The sequence below is a fragment of the Mya arenaria genome, chromosome 9, assembly GCF_026914265.1.
Source record: "Mya arenaria isolate MELC-2E11 chromosome 9, ASM2691426v1".
Taxonomy (NCBI): domain Eukaryota; kingdom Metazoa; phylum Mollusca; class Bivalvia; order Myida; family Myidae; genus Mya; species Mya arenaria.
The window spans coordinates 35795062-35817181 of record NC_069130.1 but is presented as its reverse complement, the minus strand read 5'-3'; the positions used below and the strand labels follow the sequence as shown (position 1 = coordinate 35817181).

Below are 22120 nucleotides of genomic sequence, written 5' to 3'. Positions count from 1 at the left end.
CAGGCGTTTTGAGGTTTCTTATTGGTTAATCTACATATCCAACAAATCTATATTTGGACCAACGACATACTTCCTGTATATGAATAATAGTATATCTAAATTCCGCCAAACCATTGGTCTAATATGTTTTATGTAAAACATGTAGCATTCCCAAACTTAGGAGTGCGTACTAAATAGGTGGTTAAATGCTGAAATAAGTGAACGGATGTCATTCAGAATGTAGGTGTGCATACTTATAAGCCATTCAGTTCCAATATTCCATCGACCAATTCCATATTAAGACTTTTGTACTTTAATTATTATTAGTTACCTGCAAAGCTTGATTTAGCGTACCTCAGCATTTGCGTTATCATACAACATATCGATCACACCGTAGACTTTTATGAAAAACCTTGATATCTGGACACAAATAATAATTGTTCTAGATACCGTGAAATAAACAGTTCATGGCTTCGTTACCTGGCGCCTGACTTTGTGGTAGTTTTGAGAAATTTGGTGTAATGAGTGATGGCCTAACACGAAAAAATGTACCAATGTATCGGATCTAACAAGGGGCTGTATTTGAAATAAGAGGAATTCACTCGTGCTACCTTCGTAGTATCTCAAATTATCTCTTCCGCTCTGCTGTCTCTTCATCACTTCAGCAACAACCAAAGAAACAAGATACAAGAATCGATATCTTTATTTAAAGTCGGTTATAAGATTAAAAAACAAATATTAACGACATGAATAACATACATACATATAAACCGTGACAACAAGCGTTGGATATAAGAACATTGTAATTTAAATTGGCTGAAAAATAATTTCGTGTGAAATACTCTTGCAGTAATGAAGAAGCAAAGCAGATAGTGTCATCTGCCCCCGCCAGACCTTTTGGGCCAAAGATATCCCAAGTCCCACAATCATCACCAAGATAGCTCCTTTGTTTTTTATCCCATTTAGATGAGTTCTTTGAATTGTCCAAAACAAAATAAACATTTTCCTTCAGCCCCTGTGGTATAACAGTCAGTCCACCCGCCCCACTTAATAAGATCTCTACTATTTGTTCAAGGCTTAACAGTCCAGAGTCTAGCTGCCCATGCAAATCACTGGAAATGTGGTCAAATGATGTAACAACCTTACTTAAGGTCTCGCTCTGACAATTCAGAACATTTAGCATGAACCCAATTCCTACAATTAGAACAATGTATGCATTGATCACTACTACAGTCAACAGCACATATAGCACAAGGAAACTCATCCATCATTAATGATTTCAGAGTGTAAGTTCTATTAATTTGGGATTCTTTAATACTTACAGCAATAACTTACCTTTTTACTCGCGATTGTTATTTATGAATCTTCAAATGAAGCCGTCAATTTGTGTGAAAATCACCCGCAATTATAAATGTACACGTAATGCGGTCCTTTTAGTTTACCCAAATTAACACACTTTCAATAATACCAAACTGTCCCTCAAAAACGTGCCGCTACTTTGTGGGGTGTCATATACCGGGTGATAATTATGTTGTTTTAAACATCGCCTGATTTTGTGTATTTGGTGTGGTCTGGTTATTATTGTCCATAAGTAAGCTAATTTATCTGAAGATGAGAACTTCGCTGTTTAAAAGCTTCTTTTTTCAATTTTCATATAATCAAAAAATAAAATTTGAAAGCCCTGAACTATACTGTAGATCTAAGTTAGTTTAAAAGAAAATAATTTTAGCGACATGTTCGACCTATTTCAAAGGCAATGTTTCAAGTATATTCCAAAATACTTTCAAATGCTGTATATTGATCTAACATTTCCATAAGAATATAAATGCTATTATTTGAATCCAAATTCATAATACAACAACTAATAAGTTATTTTTACCTGCGTTAAATCGTCTTTCGGTTGGCGAAGGGAGACAACTATTTCACTGACATATTGTCTTTATTCAATTGAACAATAATTAAATATTTTCATGAACATTTCATTTTTATGAGTGTGTTTTAGTTATATGAATATTATGAGATCATCATTAATTGGAATAATTGATTATTTTGGAAGCTTTTATCTGTCTTTCGGTTAGCGAGTCGGCACGCGGAATTCGATCTCGAACACTGAAATTTCAACTGCCTATTACATCATTATATTTTAATATTTTTCTCTCAAATTTGGTACGGTAATGTATTTGTATAATATTAATATAAAAACAATAAAATAAATGCATTAGAAGGCGTCTTTCGGTAACTTTCATGCGTCTTTCGGTAAATAATCGTTTCGGTAAGTCTAGGGACCGATGAAGAAACACCATCGAAAGATCAAATAAGTGCTCTCTTTTTTAAAAATGTGTCAACCGCGTGAATGCTCCATTTTGTCATTGAGTGTAAGCATTCGAATAATTCAGGGCTTTGATTTATTGAGTGAATGCCTTTTACTAAAAAAATCAAACTAGGATGGAAAATATTCCTTCGCGTTAACTTCGCGTCAACATACCAGTAAAGTCATCTGGTGTAAATTGCCGAACTCCAGTGCACAGAAATCTCCGATACCCGCTCGAAGCTATATTATTTGTAAAGGTAAATCACTGAGTATTTTGTTCTACGTTGTATATTATATAGAATTGTTCTGTAGCCTTTCAGATCATACGGTTTAGTTTTGAAGACAGAAGAAAAATCAACTGTTATTGGAGGGTGACTGATTCGGTGAACCAATGAAATCCACTGTACATAACAAGAATCCAGAAGTTATGTAAACAGCAATGGCGGCGAAATTGAATTTTTATTTAGTTTTTATGCATTTTCTACCGCGATGACCCCGATTTGAAATTGATGTATATCCTATACACTTAATACTTTCTAATAAAGTATCAAGCATTCAGAAATAAAAATCATCAATCAAACAGTTGAACTTGAGGATAGGTAAAGGATTTTACCAATTTTAGCTGTTTAGGCACCGTATGTCCTTATTGTGAATGGGGCCAGGGTAAAAATAGCGACGAATTCTCTAACATTGTGGATTAACCCAGGTCTTGAGTTTGAAGAATTGAATGTCTATAGGCTAGTCCAAATATATGTTGACGGATTATTTCACTATTTTTGATATGGCAAATCCTTTACGCACAAATATTTTTGATATGGCAAATCCTTTACGCACAAATTGTTGGGTCCATGGAATTACTGAAAACCTGGGAAAACCAGAAAACCCTGTAATTTTTCATAATTTTATAAAATAGAGTATTCGACATGGTTTTTACGCCTGGATTTAATACTTCATTGTGTTTGTGGGTTGTATGCCGTAGTTGTTGCCCAGCAGGCACACAACGTTGTTTCAACATTGAAATATAGTTGAATATTGGTCACAACATCGATCAACAAACATTGAAATATAGTTGAATATTGGTCACAACATCGATCAACAATATTTCAACATTGAAACAACGTCAAAGCTTCAACGTTGAAAAATTGTTGACATTTCGACGTTGAAATACGGTCGATACCTCAATATTGAGGATGGTTGAAAAATGGTTGTCATATTGATGTTGTCACGACATTCAAATATAGATCAATATTCTGTTCTGTTTATATTACCATTTCCACATTCATTATAGAGAGCCATTAATGCTTGACGAGTAGACTTCTTTTTTAAGGCTGAATGGCCATCTACCGCAATACAGAGTTAAACTGATTGGAAAGTTTGAAACGAGTTGCGCCCCTTGTGTATTGGGTAGTTACGGTCAGTTTTCAAAAGATATTGATTGTGCAGATCATCAGTAACAGCAGAGCTTTAAAATTATCGTAAATTCCATTAGTTCAAGCTAACTACGTGTGGGAAGTGACAGTAGGTTCCATTCGAGTAAGTATGTTTGGTATTTATTTACAAAATGTCAAAAAATTATGTTTTCGAACAAATTATTTGTTGAAAATCATGCATTTCGGACCCGACGGGATTTTGGATACGATTTCCATTGTTCAAATTATGGTGAAAAATGTTCCTAATATACATCTTCTTTTTCTAAGGGAGTAAACAAATGTAAAAACATGGGATAGTTGTATTTAATATTAATTTCAAATGATTTTAAAATGGATAAATATATGTTTATTAAATGTATGTTAAAATGAATAATTTGATTAGTATTAAATGTCTAATTGACCTACGATAGTTGCAAGTATTTCAGCAATCAGTAAAACATGCACCTACCATATAATGTGAGGCAAAAAGATATACTTATATTTGTACATTATAAGACTATTTATTTCAGATTTTCAAGAAGTTAATGTGTTTTATTTCTACTTATCACACACAAAACCTGTATAAATGTGATTTCATTCTTAGTCTTGAACAATTTATTGACATTTACTTAACATATTAATCCTATTAAATGTGTAATTGTCAAGTTTATAGAACTTGCATTGTGTTTTGAAATATTAAAATGAAAAAAATATTTCTAATGCACCATGGCCATTTGTTTTTGGTTGTAGCAGGGTTTTTCTGTGGTACCGGACCCATTCCCGAAGAATCAGATAAGTTGATGTTAAGTTTTGGGGGTATTTGAATTATTCATTTACCAGTGTTTGTGTATACAGGCACATGATAAATTATGTCAAATATGTTACGTGGGAAGGCAACAATACTCTTCTTTGCATCTATTATGTTTATAAAGGATGGTTTATTTACATATATTGTTCTAATCTTTTACATTTCAGCATGGATGAAGAAGGGTTGGTGCATCGCGTTGTTGATGGGGCAGTGGATGAGGAGACATTGGCAAATTATATCTTTTGTATCACTCGTATTAAATTTAAACTCATTAAACCATTTACATGTACATACTGTATAAATGTAATCCAAACAAAACTGTGTTCTTTATAGTTTTTACCTTAACCCTTCAGCGGTTTAACTGCAACGTCTATTCAATGTTGAAACTGCAATGCTGGTTCAACCTCATTTCAACGTTGTTTCAACCTCATTTCAACGTTGCTTCAACGTTTAAACCGCAACATTGTTTTCAGGAACAGTGGGGGGAGGTGACTCAAACCGGGGAACCCCTTCCATTTTCATAATTGCATACAATAGTGTATGCAAGGTGGTTTGTTTGCCGGGGTTCAATACTGCATTGTGATTAAGTGGTATGTATGTCGTGGTTGAGGTTGGTTGGAGAGGGGTGGGGAAGTCCGAGGAGTTGTCAGCCGATGTCAACATGTGGGACCCACCGCTGGTACCATTTGTAAAGTGCAGGGCCAACAAGGTCAACAGATCTCTCCAGAGAAAAGCATGCTAGCCCCTGAAGGGGTCCACTGGTCTTTATATACAGTAATTTCTCAATCCAGCCCAAATTTTGTTTTTTGACTTAGAAATTCTGGTTAAGGTTTTGCATGTAAGCACACATAGGTTATTATCTCAGCAACTACTTGGTGTATTGCATTGAGACTTTATACAATAGTACTCAGCCATCCAACCTACTTAATTTTTCCAGTTTAATGCAAATAATTGCCCTTTATTATTTGACTTAAGACATTCTGGTTAAGGTTTTGCATGTAAGCACACATAGGTAAATATCCCAGCAACTACTTGATATATTGCATTGAGACTATATACAATGGTAATCAACCACTCAACCTCCTAAATTAAGTAAGATTTTTTTGGCCCTTTATTATTTTACTTATAAATTCAAGTTAAAATTTTGCATGTTACCACATTTATTTCAATATCTCAGCAAATACATAATGCATTGCATTGAAACTTTAAACAAGGGCTCCCAGTCCCAGTCCTGGCTTCTTGATTAATCAAGTTGGATAACTCTATCTTGCATATAATATAAATTTTGCCCTTTTATCATTCTGGTCAAGGTTTTGCATGTAAGCACATATGTAAATATCTCACCAACTACTTGATGTATTGAATTGAGACTTAATACAGTGATCCATGCATGTTTTGCCCAAACTTTTCAATTCTTTCAATGAAAAGCGGCGGAATAGTTGAGCGCACTGTCTCTGTGACAGCTCTTGTTTACATATCTGTTGCTTTTTTTCAGTAATGAATGCATTCTTTTTATTGAAACCTCGATAAATATATTACTCACTAAAATAGACTACCTTATGTTAATGTGAAATTCCTGAATATTTGGACAAAAAGGAAAATAAAAACTCACATCAAGATATTTAATCATCTTTGTAACGAACAATGAAGAGCGTATAGAGAGTGATATAGCACTTATAATACATAACAAAAATCTCACAATAAGCATTTTATAAATGGCTTTAAAATATCCAATTGGAACACTGCAACATAATATGTCACGTGACATGCGTTATGTTATAAGCTGCAGGTTTGCCCCAAAACGCCTACAAAATAAAGATGAGCTACCATTATATCTGCTAAACTATGAACTGTCAATGTTTCTAACATGTAATTATAAATCAGACGAAGCCTAAACATTGCTAAAGGCCTATTATACAGCACATGTTAGGGCTCTTTCCAGAATCTAAGAGATGCTATGATAATATATACATAGTCTATCTTGCCTTTTATTTTAGGAGGAGTGAACAGTAAGGATGGAGAGAGTGGTTGCCCTTGTTGACATGGACTGTTTCTATGTGCAAGTAGAACAGAGATACAATCCGAGTCTGAAAGGCAAGCCGTGTGCTGTGGTACAGTATAACCCCTGGAAAGGAGGAGGGTAGGTACTGTCTGCTGAGTAAACAAGGTTAATAAGAGTGAGTCACTCCGATCATATTCTGGTAATGATTATTTATGAATGTTTTTAACCAGGTTTTCACTTAGTGAAACCTGGTTATTAGAGTGAAGAACGTTGTTGTTAGGGCGGGCGTGCTGAAGGGTGGCCGGGCGGCGTCAAACTCGCCTATGAAACTGAATAATTTCCGTAAGGGGTAACATATCTTGACCAAACTTGTTCTATAGGAAGAGTTTATGGATACCTTTTATGGGATTGCGTTTGGGATCCCTAGGGTCAAGGTCAAGGTCACTGTTACTAAAAATGGAAAAATGGTTGAAACTGAATAACTTTAGTTAGGGTTGACATATCTTGACCAAACTTGGTCTATAGGAAGAGTTTATGGAAACCTTTTATGTGACTGCGTTTGGGGTCTCTAGGGTCAAGGTCACTATTACTAAAAATAGAAAAACGATTACAACTGAGTAGTGATGAAACGATTATCGAGTACAATCGATAAATCGTCGCTGACGATGCTATGTCGGCGACAATCGATAGTGGTTGTCCAAAATCGATGTCGCTAATGTTACTTCCGGTAACTACGTATTTTTTTTGTTTTGTGGTAAAAGTCGAGTAAATGTCATTTTTTCTTTCAGGTAAATTCTTGTTGAGTTCATTTTAACAAGGGAGGTCACTCTCTTACATAAATGCGGTGAATGTGAACACTTGCTTTTGCCTTTTTCAATAACCTGTCTCTATAGTGTAGTGGGTCTGGTCTGACCTGCAAATACCGGGGATCCCGGCTCGATGCATTCTGTATTTGAAACCTGTTTGGGTATCGTTTGTAATTAACTAATTTTACTTTATTGTGAAATTTTTATGAATTAGGATATTTTAATGAAATGTTCAATATAGCAGGGTATTGAATGTTAAGCTGGTTCACAACTATTAAATATGGTTTTAAATGGATAAAATGCTAAGATAACTTACTGAATGCGGTGTGCATCATATTGCAATTGATGTGCAACTATCAAGTATGTGCTGTGTTGTTATGATATTAAAGACAGAAAAAGGTTATGGAAATTTACTTACTGTTGCAAAAGGCATGACCATAGCGCACACGTACTGATTCGAGGTTTAACCATTTTAGTGATCCGAAGTATTCATTACTGATATTATGAACTTTTGATTATTATCTGATAGTAAATCGAATTGCTTGGTCCAATTCGATTCGATTATCGATAGCAAATGGAGTCCTATTTTCAAACACTACAACTGAGTAACTTTAATAAGGGTCCATATATCTTGACCAAACTTGGTATAAAGGACATGGATACCTTTCATGGTATTCTGTTTGGGGTCCTTAGGGTCAAGGTCAAGGTCATTGTTACTGAAAATAGAAAAACAGTTGAAACTGAATAACTTGAGTCAGGGACAACATATCTTGACCAAACTTGGTCTATAGGAAGAGTTTATGGATACCTTTTATCGGATTGTGTTTGGAGTCCCTAGAGTCAAGGTCAAGGTCACTGTTACTAAAAATAGATAAACGGTTAAAACTGAATGACTTTAGTTAGTGTTGACATATCTTGACCAAACTTGGTATAAAGGAAGAGTTTATGGAAACCTTTCATGGGATTGAGTTTGGGGTCCCTAGGGTCAAGGTCAAGGTCACTGTAACTAAAATATAAAAATGGTTGAAACTGAATAACTAAAGTCAGGGTTCACATATCTTGACCAAACTTGGTTTAAAGGGAGAGTTTATGGATACCTTTCATGTGACTGCCTTTGGGGTCCCTATGGTCAAGGTTACTGTTACTAAAAATAGAAAAAAACAGACACAGGCTGAAGATCTCCTGTCAATCATTGAAGAACTGGTTTCTGCGCATTGCAGCGCTTTATGTTTTTTATAAGGTAATATTTCCTCTCTCATAAATATGAATAAAATCTCTTTGGATAGGCTTATAACCAGTGTTTAATGGTAAAGAACAAGCAGTATATTAACAACTTTACATATACAGTCAAGTTTATTTACAATAGGAACTAACATGTCTCTGCACCTGGTTAAATGAAAAATCCATCTTGGATACAATCCAATGTTCAAGACATTGGTTGACTTCTGTTAATAAAGGAAAAGGTAAGAACATGGTTGTATACCAAGAAACTAGAAAAAAAAAATTCAAAAAGAGTACTCTTGTATTAATTGCTAGTAATTGATTCTACTATTAAATGGTAATACAATGTTTATTAATTGTCCGTAAATATGTTTACAGCATCATAGCTGTCAGTTATGAAGCTCGAGCGTTCGGTGTGACTCGACAGATGCGTGGTGATGATGCGAAAGCCAAATGTCCGGCCATCAATTTAGTAAGGGTGCCCCAAGTCAGGGGCAAGGCAGACCTCACAAAGTAAGTGACCTATCTTTTGATTGTCTGGTATGTTTTTTTTATTATCAATCATAATACTATAATTATTGAATATTGATCAAAAGGTTTTATAAGCAACTATTGAGAGTGGTTTTGCCTTAATTGATTTTAAAAATAGATCTTTAAGAAAGAGCCATTTTGAGATCATTTCAGTTCCATTTATTCTTTCAATGTGATACCTTTGTGTTTAAGTGTTAGATTTTTAGCTCGACTATTCGAAGAATAAGGAGAGCTATCCTAGTCACCCGAGCGTTGGCGTAACCACTTACGTTAAAGTTTGTGTACCACCTCGAATATTTTCAAAGTCCATTGACATATGGCTTTGAAACTCTGCACACTTGTTCACCATCATGCCCCCAACCTGTACACTGAAAGTGGTAAGTTTATCAAGCATTTTGACAAAATTACGCCCCTTTTTCGACTTAGAATTTACGTTAAAGTTTGCGTACCACCTCAAATATTTTCAAAGTCTTTTGACATCTGGCTTTGAAACTTCGCATGCTTGTTCACCATCATGCCCCCAACCTGTACACAGGAGGAGGTCACTGTATTGAGCATTTTGACAGAATTATGCCCCTTTTTCGACTTAGTATTTACATTGAAGTTTGCGTACCACCTCAAATATTTATGTAAATATCTCAGCACATCCTGTATTGCATTGAAATCTAATCTAACAGTGATCCATGCATGTTTCGCCAAAATTTTTCAATCCATACACCGCAAAGCGGTGGAATAGTCGTACGCGCTGTCTCTGTGACAGCTCTTGTTGCATTTTCAATTAATTTAATTCACTATCAAGGCTTTATGAGTGAAAAAAGATTACAAACATGTCATAAAATGCAAAAGAAATATTAGTTATTAAATAATTTTTCTAGAAGGCAAATGAAAGTGTTTGTATAAGTACGGTATGTTGTTGTTTTAAATTTTGATTTGAGTCTAAAACTGTCATTTCAGATGATTCTACTTTCATGTAAGTGGTTAACAGAATTGAATGCCAGATGAAAACTTGAAAATCATAAATGCCTCATGTTCTTCTTAAGACAAGTTCGGGAATAGGAAATGGAATAAATACCTTAATATTTATTTTACCTAAATCCAGGTACAGAGAGGGTGGAGCCGAGGTTATTGAGGTGTTGTCACGCTTCAGTGACTGTGTGGAGCGTGCGAGCGTAGACGAGGCGTACATTGACCTGACCGATGAAGTTAACAAGCGAATGGTCAATCTGGGTCAGAGACCGGTCAGTCTGGGAGATCTGCCTAACACACATGTAGTGGGGCATGATAAGGATAAAGGTTGGTTTAGGCTCAGGTTTGAGTAATTGTTTAAACCTTTGCTTATATAGGGTTTGAGCCAGGTTTTAGGATGGGCTGCTGCAGAAGAGGGACTGGGTGAAAAGGGCACAATGTATAGGGATGTGAAGAACTTATGAATTTGATCGAAACTGTTAAGAATTGTGTTCTTTTGAGGTAATAAACTGCGGTAAGTTTTTACTGTTTTTATGTGTTGTATGTATTCTCAATTAATTTAAAAGTTGTAATAAAAACAAAGGACATATTTGATTATCTAAAGCATTTACTTGTCTTCTATGAAGGTAGAAGGTTAAACATGCTGGTCTCCATGACTTCAGATGAGTTTTACCAAAAAAAGACAGTGTGCAGCACCCCTCCATAACTCTACAGCTATAACCCTAGCTTACTACATAATTATGGAAGTATATATTCATGATTGTTATGTGATTTTCATAGACATGAGGTACAAAATGGGTAAGGAACTGGTGGAGGCTACTGGTATGTAATGTTGTGACTGATGGTCCCATGGACACTACACATTGGTCGCTTAAATATGAAAATGCAATCCTGTTTTTTTATCCAATTCACCAAAAAGATAAAAAAAATCATTGAAATTGTCAAGTAACACTTTTTCAATAAATTGTCGAAATGAAATTGAAAGTAAAATATTTTGAAAGTAAAATATTTAAAACTAATGTTATTAAGTTATAAAACTTGCAGCTTATAGCCATAGTCTGAAAAAAGTGATCATTATTGAAGAAAGCTTTATATTTGCAGATGGTAAAGATCAGTCTGACTGGCTTGGTCAGGCTTTTGATCCTGACTGTCTTGAGGTACATGACCAGCGTCTTGCTGTGGGTGCAGTGATCGCAGAGGAAATGAGGGCGGCTGTGTTTGAAGACACAGGATTCAGGTGCTCAGCAGGCATTGCTCACAACAAGGTGCGTAACTTATAGCCCCCTTGAACAAACCTTAAAATGATAAGGGGGTTTGATCCAAAATGAGAGGAAGCTGTTTTGTTTCGGATATGTATTGTAAGGCTTCCAAAAACTGACTGCCTCATACAAAAGTACCTGTCTCTGACACAGATGCTCATTTTACAGACTGTACCATAGGACTACCTCATGTTTGTAAATAAATGTTGATTGAAGGTTGTTCAAACAGTTAGAACTTACGGACATGTGTAGCAGCCTAAGTAGGGATTAAAAACAGAACAACAATCCTGAATCTGTTACTGCCAATTTTGGAAGTTAATGACAGATTTTTGACAGTACTCAATCATTGTTTTATCCCTTATGTGGAATCCATAATTAAACCCTTTTATATTTATTGGTTTCAGATTTTGTCCAAGCTAGCGTGTGGGTTCCATAAACCTAACAAGCAGACAATTTTGCCACACTCGGAGGTTCAAAACCTGTTCATAACATTGCCTATCAGAAAAATGTAAGCCATACCAGGTAGTTTTCGTCAAATTACTTTCTTGTAGAGGGTGTTTCTTTCAGAATCATAAATGAAAATGTCACTTTTCCAAATCCCCCAAAAAACAAAACAAAAACAAAATATCCCAGTGGGTGTCAAACGCTCTCTGCATACTTAAAAATTGGTGTTATTAAAAATTTCAAAACACTTGACAACACCAGTGTTTATACAGTAAATATGTGTAGTAAAACTTAGAAGTATGTATTCTTTTCATTTGTACCTGTTATGTGCAATAAATCCAACAACGTTGAGACAGTTGGTTATTGGTTAACCTGTCCTTGTTTTAATATTAAAATATATCGAAACAACAAAAATATTTTTTTTAGGGCCTAAGTTTTAATCAAAGAACATAATATATACATATATAAAGAAATATATGTATATATCATGATTGTCCATTCCAGTCGTAGCTTGGGAGGAAAGCTGGGAGTTCAGGTTATGGAACACCTGCAAGTGGAAAACATGGCTGACCTCGTGCCGTTCTCTGAGAAGGCTTTACAGCAGTTTCTAGGGGAGAAAAATGGGTAATTTGTGAAGTGGTCAGATTGTTTTCATGACAACATATTAAAATGTGATAGTGAAAGTGATTCATTTTGCAAGTGGGATATGATTTATTTGAGAATAATGTAGTATATAAGTTAAATAAAGATCTGGTGAAAATCATCGTAGATGGAATACAATGTATCTACTGGATTTTCCCTGGAATGTTTAGCTGTGGTGTCTGTGACCGTGAAAGGAAGGCACACTAGTTGTCTCTGGTAATTACATCATGGGGTCCCAATATAAGGTTTATACTCAACAGCAGCTTATTTTTAAGGGTCCCATGGATGCTCAGTAAGTTTAAAATTGGAGTATCTAGCTAAGGAAATGATTTAGGGACACTGGGTTCTTCTTCAGGGAAATCCCTACATGTAAAAGCTATATAACAGGTGGATGTCAACTGTAAAATTAACTCTGTCTTGCAAGGAGTGTGAATAAAATGTAAGCATTTATTTGTCCATATTAACCTGTATATGTACATGCTCTGTTGCCCACAGAACGTGGCTGTACAACATGTGCCGAGGTTTTGACAACGAGCCTGTCTCAGCACGACAGCTACCCAAGTCTGTCGGCTGTAGTAAGAACTTCACAGGGAAAAACTGCCTGGACACTGGAGAGAAGGTAGGAAATTTTCTGATAATTGAATCATACTTTTATATAAGGACATCTTTTTTTCAATTCCTTTAACTTAGACTTAATTTAATTAAATAATCTTATATAGAACATTGAACCAATGAAGATTTTTAGCTTGTCTGTTTTCAAAGAAAAAGTTGAGGTATTGTTATAGCCTTGGTGTCATTGTAGAGTTTGGCGTGCAAAACCGTTTAACCTTGGCCATAACTCAAAAATGTCCCAGGTATCCAAGTGAAACTTGGAACACATGTTGCAATCGTGAATCTGTGAAGAAATAGGAGTAGCTGGTTGTTTACTTATTGAAATTGTTCAACCTAAACTTATTGAGGGATTGCAAAATTGGTCATAGCAAGGGAGGGTATTGTTGTATAAAAAGTGTTGCGGTATATCTTTCTTACCCGGATAACTTAAAACAATGTACTACTATTAGTGAATCATATATAAACTGTGCGCTTAGTTTCTTCATTGTTTTTCTCTTGGTCATTTTCTTTCATGTTTTACCATGAATTAAAACGATAATTATCCAGCATTGTCGGCCTTGGCATGCTATGCCTTTGCAATTTTGACAACCAGAAATGAATTAACATTTTAATAATAGAGATCTTTATAAATAAAACAACATTATTGATATCCCTCTGATGCATATTTCTACCTACCACTTCCATATATTGATAATTCTGATATAAAGACTTGTCAGTTAAAATAATATAAATAATAATAACCCCGAGTTGTAATTAGGAACAAAATTACAAACTGTAATAACTTTATGTGTAATGCTTTTTCAGTCATTGATTAATGTTAGTTATCATCAAGCAATGCCCTTACAGATGATACGTAATGATGTTGAGGTCATCAAGCATACAATATTAACATTATTTCTAATAGCTCGATGAAATAATAAGCTTATATGTACGCTGGTTGATTGTTATTTACTTTTCAATTAGTTTTTGTCACTTTCAGGTGAACTTCTGGTTGTCTGAGCTTGCCAAGGAAGTGGAGGAGAGGCTGAAGAAAGACAAGCAAAATGTATAACCTTAACAAATGTACTGATTGATATACTGAAATGTATAATGACAATCAATTTGAAAAAATTACAAATAACTTAACGTTTAAGTGTTTTATGTTCATTTATTGTCTTAATGAATTAGAACTTTTGTTTAAAAGAATCAACATTTCTTTATGCAAAATTAATTTATTTTTATTATTATTACTATTTTTATTTTTTAGAAATATTATAAGTAATATTTTTATTATTTTAATAATAATATAACTGATTACTTATGATAATTGTTTGTTCATTATATATATCTTTGTTCAAATCAATATACACACTTTTTTTTTTTACAAGAAAATTGTTCGGTAAGGATATGAAAAACTCATTCAAGTTATGAATGTAGTGAGGAGATAGTTTTAAGCAAAGTTTATTGTGCGTTATTATTCAACATAACCATTACTGCAGAACAAGCGAACAGCACGGACATTAACCCTGTCAGTGCGATACGAGGCCAAACCAAAGCCCCAGTCTGCCTCCCGAGTTTGTGCCCTCATGCGATACGACGCCCTGAAGTTCACAGAAGACGCTTTTGCCCTGGTAAAGCAGTTCAACAGCTGTCCTCCTCACCAAGCTGCTTGGTATGTCTTATTGTTTTGTGTAATGATAAACACTTCATTATAAAATGGGCAAGGGACTAGTATGGGAATATGTAGCAATAGATATGTAGCAATGGCATTCGAATATGCAGTAAAGATGCCCAACTATGAAGCAATGGTACTTAAGTAGGTAGCAGTGCTTTACAAGCCACTTAACTTCTGGAAGGAAACCCATTATACAATAATATTAAAGATAGTTGACAAAAAAGCAAGATTTTTTCAATGCTTTTTCTGTTTGTGTAGGTATCCACCCATCATCTGTCTAGGCTTATCAGCTGGGAAGTTCCAGGATGACAACAGCTGTAGCACAACCACCATAGGTGACATGTTTGCCCGGACAGAGAAAATGGCATCTCAAACTACACAGGGTACGGGACCAGAGTTGTTATCTTCGCAGGCAATAAATGTGGACCAGCCTAGTCAAAACAGTTGTATGTCACAGGTCTGTGATTTTGACTTTGCGAGTCAAAAATCTTCATTTAAGAAGGCCTATTCTGATCATGGGAATATAAATAACTTCTTCAAAACTGTGAATCAGAAAGATTCCACAGAAAACTGTGAACTTTTTGTTGAAAGTAAATGTTCAACCGGAATAGTAGATACTCCAGGCTCTGATCAAGCCGATACTGAAATTTCTTGTGTTAGTGATAAGAAAATAAACAACAAGTGTACAAGTGATAGTTCAAACTCTATTAAGTCATTTTTCAAGAGAAAACAACTGGGACTTTCAATAGCTTTACAGCCTTGTGGTGATGACATTAAACAAAAAAGTAATGTTGAAAAACTAAAAACTAATGAAACTGGAACACAAAGAAACAAATACTTGTTTAGCGAGAATTCGCATGACAAAAGTATAACTTCACAACAAGCTGACATTGGAGAATCTGTAGTTACTATACTGGATGATTGTGATGGAATAGGTTTGACTAATTCATTAACTGACACTTTGGGAGCTGACAATTGTGATAGATTCAAAGCCAGTTCGACATACTGTGATAGAGTTGAAGCAGGTCTGACAAACGGTGATGGAGTTGAAGCAGGTCTGACAAATGGTGTTGCAGCAGGTCTGACAAATGGTGATGGAGTTGAAGCAGGTCTGACAAATGGTGATGGAGTTGCAGCAGGTCTGACAAATGGTGATGGAGTTGCAGCAGGTCTGACATATGGTGATAGATTCAAAGCCAGTTCAACATATTTTGATAGAGTCACAGCAGGTTTGACAAATGATGATAGAGTCACAGCAGGTCTGTCATATGGTGATAGAGTAGCAGCAGGTCTGACAAATCGTAATGGGGTCACAGCAGGTCTGACAAATGCTGATAGAGTCGCAGCAGGTCTGACAAATGATTATGGAGTTGCAGCAGGACTGACAAATGTGTCTGTTTGTGATGACGATTATGTGCAATGTGAAAAGTGCAGTATGAAGATCTCGGTGTGGGAGATGCCAGAACACATGGATTTTCACTTTGCTCTGGAACTACAAAAAGACTTGAATACTTCTGACAGACTGGTGTTACCTAGCAAAACAAATGTTCAAAACAATGGCAAGAGGAAATCTGATCAGGCTTCTCAAAATGCCACAAAGAAAACAAAAAGGACGAGCAATGCTGCGAATCAGGGAAAATTGGATTCATTTTTTGTAAAACACAATTGAAATATGATACCAGAGCTCCAGATAAGGTATTGGGGATAAGGGAAATTTACACCCAGGAGTATTTATTGAAGTGTCAAAAGTATTTTTCCATGAAGATATTTTATCAACAAGTATCAAAAGAAATGTAAAAGTCTGTTTTAGGTATTAATACCGTAGATAGTTATAGCTAAACCAGTTGCTAAAAAATTTAAAAAAAACTTAGACAATAAACTTTCCTTAAAAACTATAATATAGGATATGGTAATGTAAAGTGAAGTGAACACCGTCTTGAATTTGTTGCTCTCATCTCTCAAAGACTCTAATGGCTTTATAGTCTACATGCTGTTACAAATGCCAAACAAAAGGAAGGCAAATTTCACTATGTCCAATGCTTGTTGATAACGCATAGGTTCTAAAGTAAGTCAATTGTGTTTTATAGTTTAAATGCATATTTATTAGTTGAGCTCCTTATCTGGAACTCTGTGATACAATGCTATCAAAACAACATTGCATACTGATATAACATTGAGTCTGTACATAATAAATTGATATATTTTTACACTTGGATAAATAATGTTTTTTTAGCCTACCTGAGCACAAAGTGCTTAGCGTGAGCTACTGTGATAGGGTGATTGTCTGTCCATCTGTCTGTCCATTGTCAGCATTTTCCTTCAAACAACTTCTCCTCCTAAACAACTGGGGAAAGTTTAACCAAACTTCGTGAGAATGTTCCTTGGGTGGTCCTCTTCCAGATTTCTTCAATAAAAATTGTTCCATGCAGAACTCGGGTTGCCGTGGCAACCTGAAAACAAACAAACTTGAAATCCTTCCTCTAGAAACCACTGGCCGGATGTTAACATAATTTCACAGAATGCTCCCTGTTTCAAATTCCTTCATGCCATGTTGATTCGTAAAAAAGCATGGCCGCCATAGGTGGGGCTACTTTTCATTATATGTCTATACCTGATTTTAAAATATGGTAATCTCAGGGAAATGTTCCTTCGTTGATCCTTTATTTGATTCCTTCACCCCATGTTGATTTGAAAAAAGACATCGCAATCAGGGGGCCGGGCTTCTTCACACTGTGTTTATATTGAAAATCTTCTCTTCAGAAACTCTTGGCACAATATCAAAATAATTTGACTGTAGTGTTCCTTATGTGACCCTCTGTCAAATTCCTTAATGCCATGTTGATTCATAAAAAAACATGGAAGTTAGAGGCGGGGCTAGTTTTCACTGTCGCCATTTTCACTATAAATGTCACACAGGCGACAACCCTTCGTTATATGTCATTTCCCTGCTTGGTCGTATCTATATCTTTAACATATTGTGTTTTCCATGTATCTAAATGATGTCTCTAGCTGAAAAACGGTATTTGACATGCCCATGAGTGGTATGCATTCCACACAATTCAAAATTGTTGTTATAAAATGGTGCAATTTCATTGTTATTCTGTTGCCCCCAAAAAATTTATTTTTTCCAAATTGAATTAAAAGAGGAAAACTAGGACACATCAAAAAAAGGTTGACTTTGTCATTTAGTGAAAAATTTAATTAGTTTCAAATAGTTTTTATTTTATCAAATTATGAGCAACACTCACCTAAAGGCATTAGTTTATGTATATACATGTCTTTGTTATACATTTGGCATTTTTACCCATGTTCTAATAATGCACTGGCATATTTAAAAAAAAAACTGCTCAAAAACTTTAATATTATACTTTAAAATAAATCACCATTGTTGCAGTAATGAAATAAAATGGGTTCACTAGATTATCTAAGAAATTAAACAAACATTGTTTTTGTACTTCTAGGTGCTTGAAGATGGTAAATTCTGTAGTGTCCGCAACGGGTCTGATTTTACTACATGGCATTATTGTTACAGACACATGCTATTTTAATGTTAAAATGGCTTGACAACTTGTTTTGATCTATCAACTTATTTTGGTTTTCAGTTGGTAACTATTTCCATAATATCTGAATAAATGTGTCCGCAACGTGAATTTGAATTGTATATTTCACAGTCAAAAAACAGTCATTGCTTTGTTTATTATGACATAAATGAATAACCTATAGCAGGAATATAACACTAAACTTGAATAAAAGATATATTTGTAAAGAAACAATGTCATTCTCTTTTTGTTATAAAGATTGTATAACTCTTATATCAGTTATGTCTCCATACAAGTTAAATTTATTAATCAATTTTGTTGCGGACACTACAAAACTCATTCATGGTGTGGTGCTTTAGAATAAAACTATTTTAGCGGCAGAAATGGATAAGAAACCATTAATTTAACAAATACAGAGCACTCTAGAAAATGCAAAAAGGACTATGAAAGTGAAAAAGAAAAGGACAGATTAAGTTGGCACGTTCCAAATTAAAAAAAAAATGCATTAAAAATAATGAAAAACTTCAGAAAGAGGAGAGAGCTTAAAAAAGTGAGGAAGTCAGAAAATATAGGACCAAAAAGAGACAAAAACAAAAGAGTGACCAAAAAATGAGAATGGTCAAAACTTAAAAGGGATCAAAAGAAAAAAGGTGCATAGCTCAGAACACAGAAATGGCGCTTAAGAGTAGAACTGAATGATACACTATCAGAATCAAACATTCCAGTAAATGAAAATCAGATTGAAGATGTGGAACTTAACAGAGAAAATAATGAGGATAACTGTCACACACAAGTAATGAACAGAACAGGTAGTAAAGATAAAAGAACCACAGCAGAAAGTAGTAAGTGCAAGACACCTTACTTTCTAAGATGGTCTGAATTCCATTTTATTTAACGCGTGAAGGACATCATGCCTGCTACACCCGCAAAAGCGGCAGAGTTAGGCTTATTGAAAGACTGGTGTCTTCACCATCCACATCCAAACAGCTAAAACAACGAAGTGTTATAGCAACACCAGAAATAAAGGATATGGCAACAGTTGGGGAACACTTTATCCAGTCTGTAAAAGCTATGAAAGAGATGAGCAATGAACAAACTACAAATGACGAAACTAACGAGTCTGAAAGAGCTGAGAAAAAAGAAAAGATACATGCAAAGAAAACTCTAAAACATTTCCTTAATGAAAGTACAAAGAAGACAATGCTGAAAAGGAAATTTGAAAATGGCACAGGCCTCTGGACCAGTGTGTGTATACAATGTGATAAATTACGTCATAAATGCTACGTCAGAAGCCAATATTTTGCTTCAAATGAAGACTTTAAACAAATATTACTTTACTATCTATTCACCATTTCAAATTAAACAAAATGCAGTTAACGCCGCTTACAGAGCCCCACCTTTGGTATTTTACTAGAGTTTGATTGAGAGTTTAGTTTCTTAAAACACTTCAACAAACCTTTTCACAAAACCGCCGCCTGATGGAGCACTGTTAAAACATTAGTTTGGATACAGGTTTGTTAAAGTCAAAGTCCGATAATGAAACGAGGGCGGGGCTCTTTGAGCAGCATAGACTGCCCTTTGTTTCATTTATAATGGTAAAGAAAAAGAAAAGTTATCTTTGTTTTTAGTCTTCATTTGAAGCAAAATGTTGCCTTCTAACGAAGCATTTATGACATAATTTATCACGTGGTATACACACACTGTGGAAAAAGCGAAAAATCTAACTGCTGGTAGAAGAATAGAGCACGAACAATTTGAAAAGGGCATGTTTCGGCGGACACAGAATGAATGTTTAAAGACTTCTATCTGTTTGGTGCGGTTAGAAAGACAATCAGCTAAAGTTTTTGATGACCATGACGATAAATGATAACTGTTCAAAACAAAGTTTCCAAATATGAAGGTTGGCCTTACAACTCTCTACAAGCTTAAACCTAAAAATGTACGTAAAGTCAGTGAAACAAACAGAAAATGTTGCCTAATTGTCAAGTTTGTTGCAATAAAGCTTTAGTTGCAGAAGGTATTAACAACTTTGTAAGTGGAAAAGACGGGGCAGGGATCAATAAAATAAGCCAATCCGAAATTGCCAACATGATGATGTGTGGTGATAGCGATTCCCATAATTGTTACTGTTACTATAGACAGATAATATGTATTGAATTGTTAATTTAGTTTAGTTAATACAATTGTTCTTGTTCATATTTATATTTCATAGGAAAAGTTTCAATAGTTGATAAATTTATCTAAGTGTTTGCTGCTATATCCTACATTGTTGTATATGAAAAAAACTGTAGTGTCCGCAACATAATGTGTTTTGTTCTTTACGAGAATTTCTTTGTAAATACAAGAATTTTGTTTGTAAAGATAAGCAAGTTCTTTGTTGAAAATGTTACATTTCAAGTTTATATTGCCTATATTAAGAGATAGTCTAGTGATTTACTGCAATATGCAAAATGTATTAATGATATATTCGGTAAAATATAAATTGATTTATGGTAATATTTTTATCATTATTATTCACACTTAAATGTTTCTATAGTCAGTAAGAATATGATTTTTAAGTTTAACAGTGAACAACGTTATTTTTATATAGGAGAAAATATATACTTGACTTAACATACATAAAGAAAACAATTGTAGTGTCCGCAACGAAATTGTGTACTGTTGAAAAATGTGTGACAATTGATAAATCCATGGTTATGTGCCAACATTTTCTTTATATAGTTGACAATTGATACCATTCAGATTTTTTTATTTTCTTGTAGAGTATTTTTTTCTAGACCTTTCTGAATAAGTGGTTATAGTTTTCCTTATCTTGAGCAACATGTTACTCACAGTGAAATTCAGTGATAATCTATATACAGTAATGTATTTTGGGGTTGAACTTCTGTATGATGTTGAGTTTCAATAAATATAACCAAAACAAGCAATGTTTAAGGTATTTTTTGAAGAAATATGCAAGTGTAGCAACATACTACTCTCTATACTCTACATATATGTAGTGTCCGCAACGATCATACCTGCTGTTATAGGATGGGCCATAACTTTTGAACGACTTGAGTCACAGACATAGAACTTCAGAAAATTATGCTCAGATAGTATGTCAATCTGATCATAATAAATAATAAATAGTAGAAAACATTTCATTATTCATAATGAAGTGCAACATCCCCGTGACATTTATAGTGAAAATGGCGTATATGTCAATATGGAAAACTTTAAAAATCTTTTCTTCAGAAACCATTGGCCAGATTACAAAGAAATACTCCTTAGATGACCCTTTTATAAATTTATAGATGTTTTTCTTCTTTTTTATATATTTTTTTTTGTTTTACATTAATTGAATTTATCAAAAAACATGAACAGTTACAATGTGCTCTTTTATGACATGGTATACATATCAAACTTAAATATTGTAAGAGTTTTTGTTTCTATACGGGCGAGGGTTTGGGCAAGCAGCGTCCAGTATTTTGGGCGATCAGTTACTTATGAACCCTTTGTCCAATCAGGTGAGGGCCATCTCCCCCCCCCCTTTGTTATGAGTATCTTCCACTAATTGTGATACAGTCTAATGGGTCTATGCCTCTGCAAATATTTCTATGTAACCATCTGTCTGTCTCTGGTCATTTTCCCTTCTGTGTCTCTGGCCGGCACGTCTAGACGAATGACTGATATGACCCTAGATACAAGAATCTTTATTTCAAGTCTGGTACAAGAAATATAAGATCACTGAGCTTTTTCCGAAATAATTAACAAACATACATAACATATCACAAAATTACAATGAACATGTGATCTGGAAATAAAAGCGTATAGGTTAAAATGAACGAATATTGGTACAAGTTCTTACAAACGCTGTTCGTTATCATATTCATGCATACAATTACAAAAAGTTATTTTGTAAACCTCTCTTTAGTCAGTGATAATATAACGTATATAA

General features: G+C 34.6%; 1 protein-coding gene across 2 annotated transcripts; it reads left to right on the top strand.

Moving 5' to 3' along the window:
• Nucleotides 1-2730: 2730 nt before the first annotated feature.
• Nucleotides 2731-21370, top strand: LOC128245515 (DNA polymerase eta-like). 2 transcript variants are annotated; one of them, XM_052963708.1, is made up of 11 exons: nt 2731-2889; nt 6505-6647; nt 8915-9049; nt 10215-10360; nt 11135-11298; nt 11697-11800; nt 12241-12360; nt 12874-12997; nt 13970-14035; nt 14469-14641; nt 14903-21370. In XM_052963708.1, exons 2-11 carry the CDS (start codon nt 6523-6525, stop codon nt 16311-16313), a joined length of 2568 nt encoding a protein of 855 aa, XP_052819668.1. In that variant the 5' UTR covers nt 2731-2889; nt 6505-6522; the 3' UTR covers nt 16314-21370. The 2 variants fall into 2 exon arrangements, with proteins under 2 accessions (XP_052819668.1, XP_052819667.1); XM_052963707.1 differs by having other exon boundaries at nt 10167-10360.
• The last annotated feature ends 750 nt before the right edge of the window (nt 21371-22120 follow it).

Bases quoted from the DNA above. Each gene is read 5' to 3' on its own strand.
- LOC128245515 (XM_052963707.1), top strand. From the start codon at position 6,523: ATGGAGAGAGTGGTTGCCCTTGTTGACATGGACTGTTTCTATGTGCAA. The intron at 12,998-13,969 runs GTAGGAAATTTT...TGTCACTTTCAG, and splicing joins GCCTGGACACTGGAGAGAAG to GTGAACTTCTGGTTGTCTGA. The intron at 14,036-14,468 runs GTATAACCTTAA...CCATTACTGCAG, and splicing joins TGAAGAAAGACAAGCAAAAT to AACAAGCGAACAGCACGGAC.